The sequence below is a fragment of the Arctopsyche grandis genome, chromosome 12 (assembly GCF_051622035.1).
Source record: "Arctopsyche grandis isolate Sample6627 chromosome 12, ASM5162203v2, whole genome shotgun sequence".
NCBI lineage: Eukaryota > Metazoa > Arthropoda > Insecta > Trichoptera > Hydropsychidae > Arctopsyche > Arctopsyche grandis.
The window spans coordinates 20,545,581-20,560,604 of NC_135366.1; the positions used below are offsets into that span (position 1 = coordinate 20,545,581).

Consider the following 15,024-nt stretch of genomic DNA (forward strand, 5'->3'; position numbering starts at 1 on the left):
CAGCGGTCGGCAACCTATGCCACAGGTGCATGCATGATGCATGTGGAATGTCTTGTATTTTGGGCACATTGCTCTTAATGCTTAATTGATGCTAAAATTCGGAATAGATGCTAATAGATGCTAAATTCATAAAATATGCGAATAGATGCTAAAATAACAAACAAAGGTGATATTTGCATAAAATTTATAAAATTAATGGACAATTTAGAAGGGTCTTCCTATCCCTTTGCCCATTTATTATGTGAAGAAATTGAGGGGATAAAACAGAGCTTGCAGTTTACCATAGACGGTGTTTTTCCAGTCGAAGCCAAGCAACTGCTTTTGTCTACTACTGTAAAGAAAAGAAGACAGTTGGAGCTGTGTATCCAAAAGGCTGCTCAAAAAAGAATCTTAAAACTAGACTCTCACTCAAGACTAAATGAGACAAATCTATTCCTCCAAACATTTTGTAAACTATTCAATCCATCTGTGGCAGGTTCAAAATCTAATATTAATGTTAAAGAAACAGTTTTGTTTTTTAGAAACCTGCCATTGTTTAATGTATTAACAGAGGCTCAATATTTGGAAGGATATCAGCACTTTTTAGACAATTAATAGAGAAAGTGAATCCACGCCGGATATATTGTTATTATTGATGGCAACAAAAATTAAATATGAAGAGTTTGGTTGTACCTCTTTAAAATCTGTTTGGTGTCCCGTCAATAGTGTGGGTGCTGTAAAGTATTTTAGTAAATACAATATAATTGTTACCGATCGTCGCACGAATCTCATAAAAGAATCTGTAGAAATATGCTCCATGTTAATAAGTACAAGAGTAAATTGAGATTCGAATTGATATGAGAAAATTGGGGCTATTTATTCGGGTGCTTAAAATGTACTGATACTTATTTTTACGCTATACATTTTCGTATTCAATAAATATATTATTAAATTCAAATCCCTCTAATTATTTCATTACAAAATTATTTAAAAACACATTGAAAAAAGTTTGTGACCACTATATCGTTGTATACAATGACGCACATTGCATACAGCGTGCAATGATGCAGCGCACACAACACAAATTTGTGCTCTACTAATACGAAAATTTTCCTCACAATTTTACCGGTTTAAAATTCACCACACATCCAATTAACCCTTTTAAACGAAATCAAAAAATAGTGTGGCCAGAACACTATCTTAATAAACATGTTTCAATAGAAAATACTCAATATAATATAGTATTAACAGTGGGAAAAAATCCCAAGTGAAAATACGTAATTTTGACTTTTGATTTGAACTGAACGACTACTTAGAGAGATTTGACAGCTGAAAAGTACTACAAATGAAAGATAAAATACCCGACTGTAGATTCCAATATTCATTTTGAACAGAAAATTAACAGATTTTGAGAAATCGACCGAACAACACCAAGATATAGAAAAATCGCGCGATTTAAAACACACATATATGTATCTCCGAATCTCGAGCCAATCAACACTTTTTATTACCAGATTCGTGTTCACTGGGCATAGATCTATAAGAAAAGTCATATCCCGTCTCTGAAACATTTTAAAAGTCGTCATTTGTCGAACAGTGTAATTATATTTTTAAATAATCTATATAATATCTGTCTATCCACTATTAAAACTCCAATCATAGATCCATCTCCAAATCCTTAACAAGATTAGTGAGAGCTAAGCGTTCGGCATGAGAATCGGCAGTCATTATATATTTTGGATTTATGCTCCCCAGAAATCTTTCAAAAGAGCAAATGCTGAAAAATTCTTAAAAGTTGTTTGACTTTAGTAGTGATAACTGCTAATGGAACAGCGCTGGCTATACTTTCTGTCAGAACAAAAGTTATAGTGTGTTGTTGCAAATCACAGGATGACGTTGAGTCAATAAATATAATGTTATTATGGTTTGGTCTCTCTTCATTAGCGGAGTCGTGATTATTACAGTTGTGGCGGCTCGCTTATACGACATGGTCGAGTTTGGTTGCCTTCCTGCGAGTGGGGACCAACCCGGCTGGGTTCGGAGAGCCGCTACTCACTCTGTCTTCAGCTGTCATATAATAAACACGTGCATTAACATGCCAGTCGTCTCATTCGTTCATCCTCCATACAGTAAAGGGATTTTCTATAAATTTAATTTTGGCGCCTCCTATTCTCCCTATACATTGAATAGTCTAACATTGAATGTATATTTTCTGTAAGAAAAGAATTTTAAATTTATTATGTACATATGTAGCTTTATAAAATGTTCATTGTCATAATATTCATTACCTTGATCATACTAGTCATTTTTCCACCTCTTTCATATAAAAATGCAGCATGCTGTTGAACTGCCTCCACCACATCCACTATACTATGAAAATAGCATTGAAATCAGTGGAACCCAATCACGGGAATGTTTATCGACTTGGGAACGATCCACCTTGAATTTGTTAGACCAGCATACAATGAAATCCATCCCGGCAAAAAGCTTTATGGATAAACCGTCATCTGATGTGGAACCCACGGGGTTATGTTTGTATTCTTTAGAAAAGTTGGACATGATAGAGGAGTTAGATGGTGTTCAGCTATATCAACGGCTTCGAAGAAAAGTGTACACTGACTCATTAATGTATTATATATGCCGCAGTATAGAATACACACACGTCAAATGTCAAATGTGAAAACGTAAACAAATGTCTGTTATGGTGCTTACGGACTAAACCAACGACGATTTTGGGCCAACTTTTTAACCAGCAGTAGCGTACAAAATATCGAAATAAAAATTAATTTTTAAAATTGAAATTAAATATCAAAATCAAGCTAAAGAGCGAGATTGAGCTAAAATTAGATCATCGTTGATGTTTTGAATTACAACAATATTTTGAATTACGACGATACCGCATTTAAAACCAGAGAAATATTATAATTTCTCTGCTTACGAGCGAAAAAAAAAATTGTTTAAGTCGTCACGAGATGTTACTGTATTTCCACGTGGATGATCGATAAAAAAAAACAATTCATAAAAAACGCGGTGTCGGATGTCGGTGATTTGTCAAAGGGTTTTTTTTTCTTTCGTCGAAATAAAATTAATAATCACACATTATCCGATAAATTTTACCTCTGATATGATTTAATTACTTGATTTATTTCGACGAGAGAAACAATTGAAGAATAAAAAAATCCGTTTGATGTGACCGACAACACCCCGGGTTAGCAAAAATCGTTGGATCACCCATACTAATACATGATATATTTTGCGCATTACGGGGAAGTAAAAATAATAATTCTTTGATTTTTTTTCGATCTTAGTCCGTATCTTCGTAAGTCAAAACATCTTCGACAAAAACAAAAGTCGAGGATTACCTGTATGTTCTAAAGGAAAAGTTGATGATCTAATTTTAGGTCAATCTCGAAAATTTATTGAAATTGTGCATGTTCTGTTTTAACTTTCAATATTTCATTTTAATTTTAATATAATGATTATAATTTTATTTTGATACTTGAATTTAATTTTAATATAATAATAATAGTTTTAATTTTGATATTTAATTTCAATTTTTAAATTTAATTTTTATTTCGATATTTTGTACGCTACTGGTTTTAAAAGTTGGCCTGTGAGCCGTTCGTTGGCTTGGTGCGTACGCACCATTAGTGTGTGTGTATGTGAGCTATCGACGCGACACCGGTGGCGAGTAGTAGTAATAACGTAAATTCGGATGGGAAACTTAGATATGCTGTCGGTCAGTTGACCTAAATCGGCCATTTCACCTCTCACACCGATTGGGAGAGAGATTCTTTTGCTGTCGTTACTCTACATAGTGCGTGGTGTTCATTTTCATACACCTCAAATAGTATAAGGTGGATTCGATTTCGGACGATGGGTTGTCGATGAAGATCTTTGCTGAAATCCACGACATTGACGGTTGTGCCGACTGGGTTTCTTTGTATGCCTAACTTACGAATTCGAGGTGGATTGTATCCCAGTCGAGAGGCGATGGCGGAAAATTCGTTTGCAGGCAACTTCCTATCACCTATATCTATACAAATGTTAGCGTTACTTATGCCTTTTTTTGAAGAAAAAATATGTTTTTTTTTTACAGAAAACTTTATAAATGCCAATTCAGCCGTACAAATAAAAAGTTGAAAAAAATAAATCGACTGTTTAGCGTCTATTAATATTATAGTGAAATATACGTATACACATACTAGATATCTTTACCAACACGTGAAGGTAAAAAATACATAGTATTTAATACTTTTATTTCAAAAAAATTAATTTATATTACTTTTACTTTTTTGTTTATTTTAGGAAAATTTGCCTGCCATAATAACCATTAATTTACATCATTCCCATGACACGGAGAGTGCCGAAGCTCTCACTTCGTTAGCTCCATCTTCTGCCACATTTGATAGATTTCAATGCTATTTTCACAGCAAAATGGGTGTGGCAGAAGCAATTCGAGAGCATGCTGCATTTCTTAAAGAAGAATTTAGGGATGATGATAAATTAATGGTGAATGGTACATTCAACCCCAAAAGAAGGACTGTCGCCTATTGGTATGAAAACTGAAAGAAAAATCATTTAGGTGATACAACTGCTTCTGGAATGATCAAGGTAATACAATTTATAACAATGTACATGATACAAGGTTGTGTACATAAAAAAATTTTTTTTACAGAAAATATATGAAACTATTGAAGCGATGGAGAAAGTAGGGGCTGCGAAGATTAAATTCATTGAAGATCTATTCACCGTTTGCATTATGACTCCATTGATGGAAAGAGCTTCAAATTTACAATCAACAAAGGACATAATTTTCATCGACTCGACTTCATCATGCGACCTGCAGCAAAACACTATCACATTTGTCTTAACTGAAAGTGTGGTAGGTGCTGTGTCGTTAGCTGTCATTATCACCAAAGGTCGAGTATTCATCAGCATTTACTCATTAAACTTATTATTTGAATTTTTGTAAATTAAATATTTTTATAATTTTTAGTATATATAAATAACTTTGAATGTCCAAAATGTATATATTTTTTTGTTATGAATGTTTTAAATATTACAAATGTAAATTGTTTTTTTTATTTTGTATGAATAAATGCCATTTCATTGGGATAAACTGGCTTTTATTTTAATCTAAAACCGAAAACCCAAGGTAGCTGAGGAATGATCAAATATCAAAAATAATTGTCAATGAAGATTGAACTTTCTGAACATTTGTGGCGAATAGCGGAAACGCATATGCGCCTCTCACTCTCTCACTATGAGCACGAGTGAGAGGTGTATATGCATGATAATTCTCTCATAGGTTTCGGGTATATGCGAAACGCATGCATATATGCATCCTTATACGTTTTTAAATCATGTATGTAATGACCAATTTGCTCGAACGCTCCAAATTAAACTTATTATAAATACTTATTTTATTAAAAAAAATCGTAAATGCATATAAAAAAATATTTCAGTTGTCTAAATCAAAAGACAACACTTAGAGAATATTTGATAAAAAAAAATCAAATAATTGGTCATGTTATCTTAAAGAAGCCGGTAGGAAACCCTATACTATGGTAAAACAAATAGATTATATATATACACACATATGTAATAAAGAATAATTTTAATTTAAGATTTATTTTACATAGCAAGCACCAGATAATTCGTTTAAAGATTTTTTTGTGATTTAACCAATAAAGGATCCAAAACTGCCAATGCCGCGCCGACCAAATGTAAAGATCCAGTTATCAATATTTGTGGTCTTTTTACGTCATCATTGATCAAATGAATTTTCGAAATAAAACTAATTGCTGACAACATATTCGAAAATACTTTGATTGAGCATTGTTGACCTTCTGATAGCGACAATTTTTTCCAGAGATCTGCGTTTTCATTACATACTACGAGATGCTGACTCATATTTGTATTGATGCATATTTGATCTGAAATAACACAAAATATGAACGAAATATACGAAAACTTATATAAATAGTATAACTTAATGATTACCTGATGAATTCTTAATTATTTTTTCATCAAAAGCAACATTGGGAACGAAAAGAGCCATATCAAAATTGCAGTCTAAGAGCAATCTCATCAGTGGCTCGGGGTTCCTGTCTCTTACATGAAAAATTAAAATCCTATATGAAGAATATCTGAAATAAGACAACGGTTATATAATATTCAAAAACAATATTTGAACAAGATATCTTGATAAATATCCAAAAACGCTTAGAGATAAGTAAATTTATTAGTACAGGCAAATACTATTTTTTAACACTGGTAACACTAATGCATAACCTCGAAACTGGAAAAATACTATGGAATGACAGCTGCGCTGGTTTAGAACGTTTGACATTTAAATAAAGTAAACAATTCTATTCTAATAATAAAACCCATTTACAAAAATCATGGCTACAAAAGCAAGGAAAGTACCGAAAAAGGAAGACATGACAGAAGATCAATTAAAAGCATTCTCAACGAAGAAAAAAGAATGCGATAATAAAGCACAAACTATAGTTATTGAATTGTTAGAGTCACCAATATCACAAACCACCCTTCTGGAACTTCTGCCATATATAAATCAAAATCACTACGAAGATATAACTGTGGAACGGGCTATAATAAAAAAATGTGGATACCCTCTGTGCACTAAAAAACTACCAGACAAATTACCTTCGCGTAAATACAAAGTATGCACCAAAACTAACAAAGTGTACGACATAACAACGAGGAAGAACTTTTGCAGTGACCAGTGCTATGCAGCCTCTACGTACTTAAAACAGCAAATGATGACTACTCCACTTTGGTTCCGCGAAAAGGACGACATACCCAAGTTCTGTTTGTTACCTTTGGATATTAAAGGTGTCAAGGGTGAACTGATAGATATATCCATCACTGAAAAAATTCCCAAGGATAATAAAAAACCATTCGCTAGTTATCTCGATTTTACACAAGCATCTTTAAATGAAATTGATGCGACATCTGACGATGTACAGACATCAGAGCAACCAAAGGATGAAAATACAAACAAACAGCCTGAAAATACAGTACCTGAAAGTAAGAGCAGTACAATTCCATTTAAAGAAAAAGAAACAACGAATAAACCTGTTCTGAGCAAACCAAGCAACCCAACGAAAAATTTTAAAAATACTAAACTATTAGGAGAGGTTATCGAGAGACAACCACCTAAAGTGGATCCCATAATTACAGCTGGATTGAGTTTAAAAATGAAAATGTCTAAAGAATCCGACGAAATTGCAGCCAAAAAGAATGCCGAGACCCAGCAGAAGAACAAAGAAATAAATGCTGGAACTGAATGCTCTCCTCTCGTCATGCACATAGAAAAAAGCTTCGGCGAGTGGATCAATTTAGATACACTTATTTTTATACTCGGTGAAATTAAATTGAAAGAAATAGTCTCGGACAAAGGAGATGAAATTAAAGCACGCTTAGAAGGCATGATGAGTTCAATATCAAGCGATTTTAAATTTTCAGATCAGTATCAAAGATTATGCCGCAAATTGAATTTATTAGAATTGGAAGATAGGAAGTATGATCAAAAATCTAACGACATAGATTTGAAACCATTGCCTGATTATAGAATACTCCAAGAAGAAGGCAAGACGTTGGATTTGAAAGTTAACGCATTTTTCAAAGGCACTATGGAAATACCAGTGCTGAAAAATACAGAAAAAAGTAAAGTCGAAACTGAAGATGAAGAATATCCGAACATTCCACCAGTGGATAAAAATGCACAATCAACACTCCGTAGAAAGATATTCCTAACCGGTTTAGATAAAGTCCTACCGGACATGTTGAAAGCACTTCAGTTGCCGGCTCGAGAGATCAGTGGAGACGTACGGCAATTAGTCGCGACATTTGATTTGAAACCGCACAATGTGATGTTTAAAAACGTGCAGTGGAATCTGATAGCTATTGTTATAATCAAATTACTTTCTATAAGAAATCAAAGGTTGTCGAAGCATTTGAATGGACCGACATCGAACACACATCTCAATTTAATTTTGATGTCTTATAGACAAGATTTTGGGTATTTGGATAGACTCATATGGTGGTTGACAGACATAGACAGGGTGTTACAGACAACTGTTGATACTAAACATTGATTTTAATTAATTTAAAAATTTTCAAATCCAATTTGATATTTTTTACCTACATCTGTATGTATTTAAAAATTTCACTTAACACTTATAATTAAAAATGTTATCAATGATTTTGAATAAATTTTTACAAACCTATAGTGACTTTTAAACCATTCAGCACAAACTTGCATAGACTCTTCAGTGTGAGCACCATCGATATAATAATCTCCGAATTCACACTCTAAAACTTGACAACGACCAGGCCAGACGCTGGATTGTATGGCGTTGAATGTTTCGATTGAAATATCATTTATAGTGAGATCATTATTTTGGTTAATATTATCACAATTTTCAATTAATCCATAAATATTCTAAAATTAAATTTACATATTTTGTCATAGAAAAATTTGTACTCAGATTCAACCTAATATATAAATGAAATTCGAATTACCTGTTTGCATGGAAAATTTTTATTATCGGCCATCCAATTGTGTGCCAATTGTATGGCTAACGATGCGTTCAAATATTTTGCAGGATTTGTGAGACTTGAACTGTTTATTTTAGTCGTACCTATCCACTTATAATCTTCAAGATTTTGAACAACAGCAAGTGAACACTAAATATATAATTTTTCAATTAATCGTAAGATACATAAGTTTGATACTTGTTCAGAAATTAAAAGTATACCTGTCTTATGTTTGCCATTTCTTTGAGTACCTCCATAGCAGGAGGAAGTTGTTTAACTGTAAATGCTTTGCAACCAGGCTTCATTATTCCAGCTTTCTGTCTAGCTATATCTTCTATTCGATTGCCTAACAAATTGGTATGATCATATCCCAGCAATGTTATCCCTACTGTGGGAACATTACTGCAAATGAAAGGTTTAATATTATTTTAAAATATCGAACTACGCCACCAATTGAAATACATTCTATGTAAATGTACCTCACGATATTCGTCTGATCATACTCTCCACCAATTCCTACTTCAATTATAGCAACATCTACTTTTTCACGAATGAATATATTGAATGCCATCACAGTTAAAAATCCAAAATAAGCTGGCATGTCTCCATTATATTTCTTAAGAAAAAATAGAGCAAATTACAGTAAACGTTAAAAAGAAAAATTGCATACTAGTTTATCTTAATTACTTGATTTTCATTAAGCTGCTCATATATTTCACTAAAAATCTTGGCAAAATATTCTTCTTGTATTGATACACCATCCAATTTTATTCTTTCTGTTACTGATAGCAAGTGAGGAGAACTGAAAAATCCTGTTTTATATCCGTTAGACCTTAAAATTGATTCACACATAGCACTGGTGCTACCCTATAAAAAGTAAATATAATACATACATATATAGTTACAGCAATTCGCCATCCACTGCTGGATGAAGAACTTTACATCCAACACACTCCCATTCATCTCTGTTTTGTGCAATTCTCATCCATCCACCTCACATTTTTATTTAAATTTCATCTACCCATCTTCCTTTCACTCTTTTACATTCTCCCGGGTACTATTCCAGCACTTTTGTCCACCTTTCGTCCATTCTTCTAGCTATGTTTGGCCCGCTCCTTGCCATTTCAATCTCTTCACTCTCTCCGGTATAGCCACTAGCCTTGTCACACTTCTCACCCATCTATTCCGATTCCTATCTCTCCTCGTTCCATACTCTATTGAGTACATTGGACAATGGAACACATCCATATGTCATCACTGTTTATATGTATATATATATATAGTATATATTATTATTTCAATTAAATGTGTACCTTTCCTTTGGTGCCAGCTATATGTATTACAGAAAGTTCATTTAATCGACTAGCATTGTAACCCGTGTAGCTCAAATATCTCAAAATGCTATCTCTTTTAATCTAAACATTAAAAATATAATTATAAAAAAAAAAAATATAACTCTCTTATATTGTATGGAGGTATGTACATATAAATAGAAAGTACTTGTTTCTGTTTGAGTGAACTGATGATTGATTGCTTTATTGTGTCTGTATTTGATGGTAATTTATTAAGTTTATCGATGGATTCCTAAAAAAATTATAATGCTTAGTCTTCAACAGATATATACAGAGGAAAAAAGTATTCTACATTAAAATTAACATAACAGTGTAAATATAATTTAACCTTAAATGCAGAATAGGTTGATTTTAAACAGTGATGGTGGGATCGCAGCCTATGATTAAATTTCATTGCAAGACTCTGAATAAACTCTACCGTAAATCAGTAAGGCAAACTCGTTTGGTTTATCCCTAAATGTAAAAGACAGCATATTAATGATTATGCATAAAAAAATTATAATGTGATTAATTTAAGTGATAACAAAAAATAATAGTGGATATAAAAAAAATGAAAAATGAAATATTGAATATCGTGTACGATATAATAAAAACTGTTATGTTAATTTTCACACACATTGAATGTAAAGAAAAACAGACAACATATACAGTATAACGTGACACACTTTACAGATTGTAATAAAACAAAATAATGATTAAATTGAATCAATTCATCATAAATGTATTCATTTCTAAGTGAAGAAAAACTCACCCCGTAATCAAAATTGAAACTCATCTTCATACGACAAGATCTGCAGTATATGCTTTTTACTGACTGCTAAAACAGATAACAAAAAAATAATACATAATATTTGGGACAATTCTACTCAACCATGACGAAATTGTCTTTTATCAGCAATGAAGCAACGTAAACTATTACAAAAGAAGTAAACCGATAAAATACCATAACAAATATTTAGAACTCAATATTATAGTGTTATTTATGGCTATACAAATAAAAAAATAGTTTTTCGCGCGAAACGTCACTTCCATTTTAAACGCTATAGGTTATGTTATTAAGTTTCCTGTTGTATTTATTAATTATAAATTACAATAAAAATATATATGTTTATACTCACTATCTTGATGGGAAATTTCTAGTACTATACGTATGTGCAACGTTGCTCGATAAACACGAAACTATTAGAATTAAGTGTAATGTCCTAAGCTGTTTACAACGTGGTTATTTGATAACATTGGAATAAATCCTTGACACCGTGAACTTTTGATAAATATATGAACAATGTGGAAGTGAGGGGAAAAGCCTAGATACTTGCCTGAATGGAAGAGCGTCGTATTGAACACCTCGATGCGGAACGAAAACACGTGTGCAATACGTGCTCTAATGACCAACTGCTCCAACATAACCATTTCGAAGTTTGACAGTTTGGATTTATTTACGTCGTTAAAAATAAAAAACCTTGTAAAAATTGACAAATTTTGACATATCAATGGGTCGTAATTATAAATTTCGCGCCCATAATGAGCCGTAACGTCGTTAGCATACGGCCATTAATAAATATAAATAAACGTAATAAAATCTCATTTTCATATGGCGATGTGCTACTATTTGTTGTTAACTTTTCAAATTGTATTAGTTAGATACAATTTTAAATGTTAAATAACATTTTAACTTCCATTTTATTAAATGTTTTATTTTAACTGAATTACTAAAAGTGTTAGAGTGGCTCAGTTGCATCAAAATTATGGTCGAAACTTGGTTATGAATAGAAAAAGATTGTTGAAACAAAGAAAAATTTCTGGAATATATGTACATAGAACCAAGCGCGGCTCGTGCATAGGAACTGCGGCGCTGCAGCACCCCCAGAAAAATTACAAAAAATCGCATTTACAACTTGTATTTAGATATATTTGACATACTCATTAATAATGATTATGTCAAATATGTAATAATTATTATTTAAATTATAGTCACAAGTTGTAAATGTATACAAATGGGATTTTTTATATTTTTTCTGGGGGTGCTGCAGCGCCGCAGTTCCTATGCAGGAGCCGCGCCTGCATAGAACCTACCTACATTTTAAATTTTTAACATATTTATTTACATATTTACGTATTTAATGGTTCGGTGATTATTTCGCAAAAAGCGATCTCGCGCAAGTCACTAAAGTCTCGATCACGAAACACTGCACCAATCGAAAGCTTTAGGCGAAATATTGTACTAACGAGAGCTCGAGTGCCAGATGTTCCGTGATTTAGTGACTATAGTGAATAATCCGTTTACCTTATTTAATATGTCACATACAATTAATATCATTATTTAGTTTAGTGCAACAAACAAAATAGTACCAGCTGGAGTTTTATACACGCCGCGTGACTTAAGCCCGATAAATCTATTTTCAACAATATATATTCTACCAATACCATATTCTCCACCCAGCTTATTCAGTTCTTCAACCATTTTTAAAGGATCGGTGATTTCATCAGTAGTTTTAGAATTGTTATAAATAACAGCCTTGATCGGAAATCCTATGATTTATTATAATTGTAAAGTCTTAATGTGTGTATTATCAATATATAATAAAATATATTTGATAAATATACCATCTAAAATAACTGGAGTGTTTGGAGCGTCAGTAGGATTTCGAGTAATTTGAAATAGATTGATTGGTGCTGAACGGGAAGGATCTTCAACTATCCCAGATTCATAACTGATTTAAAATCATATTTTAATCAAAATTTTTTATATAATGTAGATAGATTAGGCACATTTTTTAAATCATTATTATAATATATGTACCTGATATGCATGATGTTAGCATCCATTGACCACGGTTCTTTCAGAGTGACCGGTACTGGAATACCATTCTGTGGAGCATATTTTATCAAATCTTGTCTTCCTAAAAATCTAGTGAAGAACTCTTCTTCTCCGGGAAGGATCTTCAAGTATCCCAGATTCATAACTGACTTAAAATCATATTTCAGTTCAAATTATTTATATGATGTGGATAGCTTAGGCACATTTTTTAAATCTTTATTATAATATAATATATGTACCTGATGTGCATGATCAAGCAATTTTTCTAGAGGGGGGAGATTTCGAATTCCAAAAAAAAAAAAAAAACGCAGTTAATATTCATAGTAAACATTCGATCTATTGACGATGCAATTAAAAATAAAAATACAATGATTATAAAAAAACGATGTTTTGCTAAAATATTTTAAATCAATATATAATTTTCGAACGGTAGACTGGATTTAGTTAGTTAGTTACTGGATTTAGTTCAAAGTTAGTTTTTAAATTAATAATATTTGTCGTTTACGAATTCATTTTTATTATTCAACTGTTTTCTATGTTGAATGCACCCCAGGCCTTCGTCCCCAGTGCTCCCCTGGGCCTTCGCCCCCGGTGCATCCTGGGCTTTCGCCCAGGCGCCCCAGGGGCGAAGACCCGTCCTCCGTCCCCATGTCGACATGGAAACTTTGACTTTTTTACAAAGCTCGCAACGAATGTTACATATATACATACATACATATATACAAAGTCTCTTTCAAAATTATATATTAGAAGGTAATTTTCAGCACTCTTTCCATATTTATTTCTATGACGACAATTCGATTATTTTTTCGATTCAAATAAATTTAATAAAAAAACAAATGAGTATTTACTATTAGATTCGAAGGTACCAAAAAAGGAAAACATGGCAGAAGACCAATTAAAAGCATTCTCAATAAAAGCAGAATCCGACGAAATTGCAGCCAAAAAGAATGCCGAGACCCAGCAGAAGAACAAAGAAATAAATGCTGAAACTGAATGTTCTCCTCTTGTCGTGCACGTAGAAAAAAGCTTCGGCGAATGGATCAATTTAGAAACACTTATTTTTATACTCGGTGAAATTAAATTGAAAGAAATAGTCTCGGACAAAGGAGATGAAATTAAAGCACGCATAGAAGGCATGTTGAGTTCAAAATCAAGCGGTTTTAAATTTTCAGATCAGTATCAAAGATTATGCCGCAAATTGAATTTATTAGAATTGGAAGATAGAAAGTATGATCAAAAATCTAACGACATAGATTTGAAACCATTGCCTGATTATAGAATACTTCAAGAAGAAGGCAAGACGTTGGATTTGAAAGTCGAAGAATATCCAAACATTCCACCAGTGGATAAAAATGCACAATCAACACTCCGTAGAAAGATATTCCTAACCGGTTTAGATGAAGTTCTACCGGACATGTTGAATGCACTACAGTTGCCGGCACGAGAGATCAGTGGAGACGTTTGGCAATTAGTCGCGACATTTGATTTAACATCGCATAATGTGATGTTTACAAACGTGCAGTGGAATCTGATAGCTATTGTTATAATCAAATTGCTCTCTATACGAAATCAAAGGTTGTCGATGCATTTGAGCAGACCGACGTCGAACACACATCTCAAGTTAATTTTGATGTCTTACAGTCAAGATTTTGAGTATTTGGATAGACTCATATGGTGGTTGACAGACATAGACAGGGTTTTACAGACAACTGTTGATACTAAGCATTGATTTTAATTCATTTAAAAATGTTTGAACACTATTAAATGAATTAAAATCAATGCTTAGTGTCATCAGTTGTCTGTAACAACCTGTCTATGTCTGTCAACCACCATATGATTCTATCCAAATACCCAAAATCTTGTCTATAATACATCAAAATTAAATTGAGATGTGTGTTCGATGTCGGTCCATTCAAATGCTTCGACAACCTTTGATTTATAATACATACAGACAGTGGCGGACTGGGACTGAAATCAGTGCATGCCAGGAGTCAAAGGGGGGCCCCCCAGGGTTAAAAAAATTTGTCCCCCCCCCCCCCATATAACAAAATTTTCTTCTTTCCACCACGTCAGGGACGTCATTTCAGCTTTTTCTCGGGGGGGGGCAGGCAAAGATTGGTCAAATTGAATTTTTTTTCAAAAAATCTTTTTTATATCGGAATAAAAATGGAAAATATTCTTTGAATACACCTAATTGAGTTATAAAATATGAAAAAAATAAGCTTATTTTTGAAAAAGTAATAAAAAAATATTATGTAAAGAGAAAAAAGCGCCGCAGGTGAAAATTTTTTTCCACAAATCTTC

General features: G+C 32.7%; 3 protein-coding genes and 1 pseudogene across 11 annotated transcripts; 2 read left to right on the forward strand and 2 right to left on the reverse strand.

Moving 5' to 3' along the window:
- Window positions 1-4,995: 4,995 nt before the first annotated feature.
- On the reverse strand, window positions 4,996-11,422 carry LOC143920360 (folylpolyglutamate synthase, mitochondrial-like). Of its 9 annotated transcripts, none has more exons than XM_077443224.1 (12): window positions 11,216-11,422; window positions 10,651-10,716; window positions 10,228-10,352; window positions 10,048-10,131; window positions 9,861-9,962; window positions 9,235-9,414; window positions 9,027-9,163; window positions 8,769-8,949; window positions 8,533-8,697; window positions 8,235-8,452; window positions 5,986-6,131; window positions 4,996-5,918 (listed from the first exon to the last, which is right to left on the reverse strand). In XM_077443224.1, the coding sequence occupies exons 3-12, from the start codon at window positions 10,291-10,293 to the stop codon at window positions 5,644-5,646; spliced, it is 1,554 nt and encodes a 517-aa protein (XP_077299350.1). In that variant the 5' UTR covers window positions 10,294-10,352; window positions 10,651-10,716; window positions 11,216-11,422; the 3' UTR covers window positions 4,996-5,643. The 9 variants fall into 9 exon arrangements, with proteins under 9 accessions (XP_077299350.1, XP_077299349.1, XP_077299351.1 ...); XM_077443223.1 differs by having other exon boundaries at window positions 10,651-10,713; window positions 11,216-11,391; XM_077443225.1 differs by having other exon boundaries at window positions 11,018-11,289.
- Window positions 6,388-8,164, forward strand: LOC143920359 (putative RNA polymerase II subunit B1 CTD phosphatase RPAP2). Its single transcript, XM_077443222.1, has one exon. The coding sequence runs from the start codon at window positions 6,426-6,428 to the stop codon at window positions 8,103-8,105; it is 1,680 nt and encodes a 559-aa protein (XP_077299348.1). The 5' UTR covers window positions 6,388-6,425; the 3' UTR covers window positions 8,106-8,164.
- Window positions 11,423-12,219: 797 nt separating the features above from the next.
- On the reverse strand, window positions 12,220-12,860 carry LOC143920464 (argininosuccinate synthase pseudogene; annotated as a pseudogene).
- A 740-nt stretch (window positions 12,861-13,600) lies between these two features.
- Window positions 13,601-14,449, forward strand: LOC143920465 (putative RNA polymerase II subunit B1 CTD phosphatase RPAP2). The gene has a single exon (XM_077443350.1). The coding sequence runs from the start codon at window positions 13,601-13,603 to the stop codon at window positions 14,447-14,449; it is 849 nt and encodes a 282-aa protein (XP_077299476.1).
- Window positions 14,450-15,024: the final 575 nt, after the last annotated feature.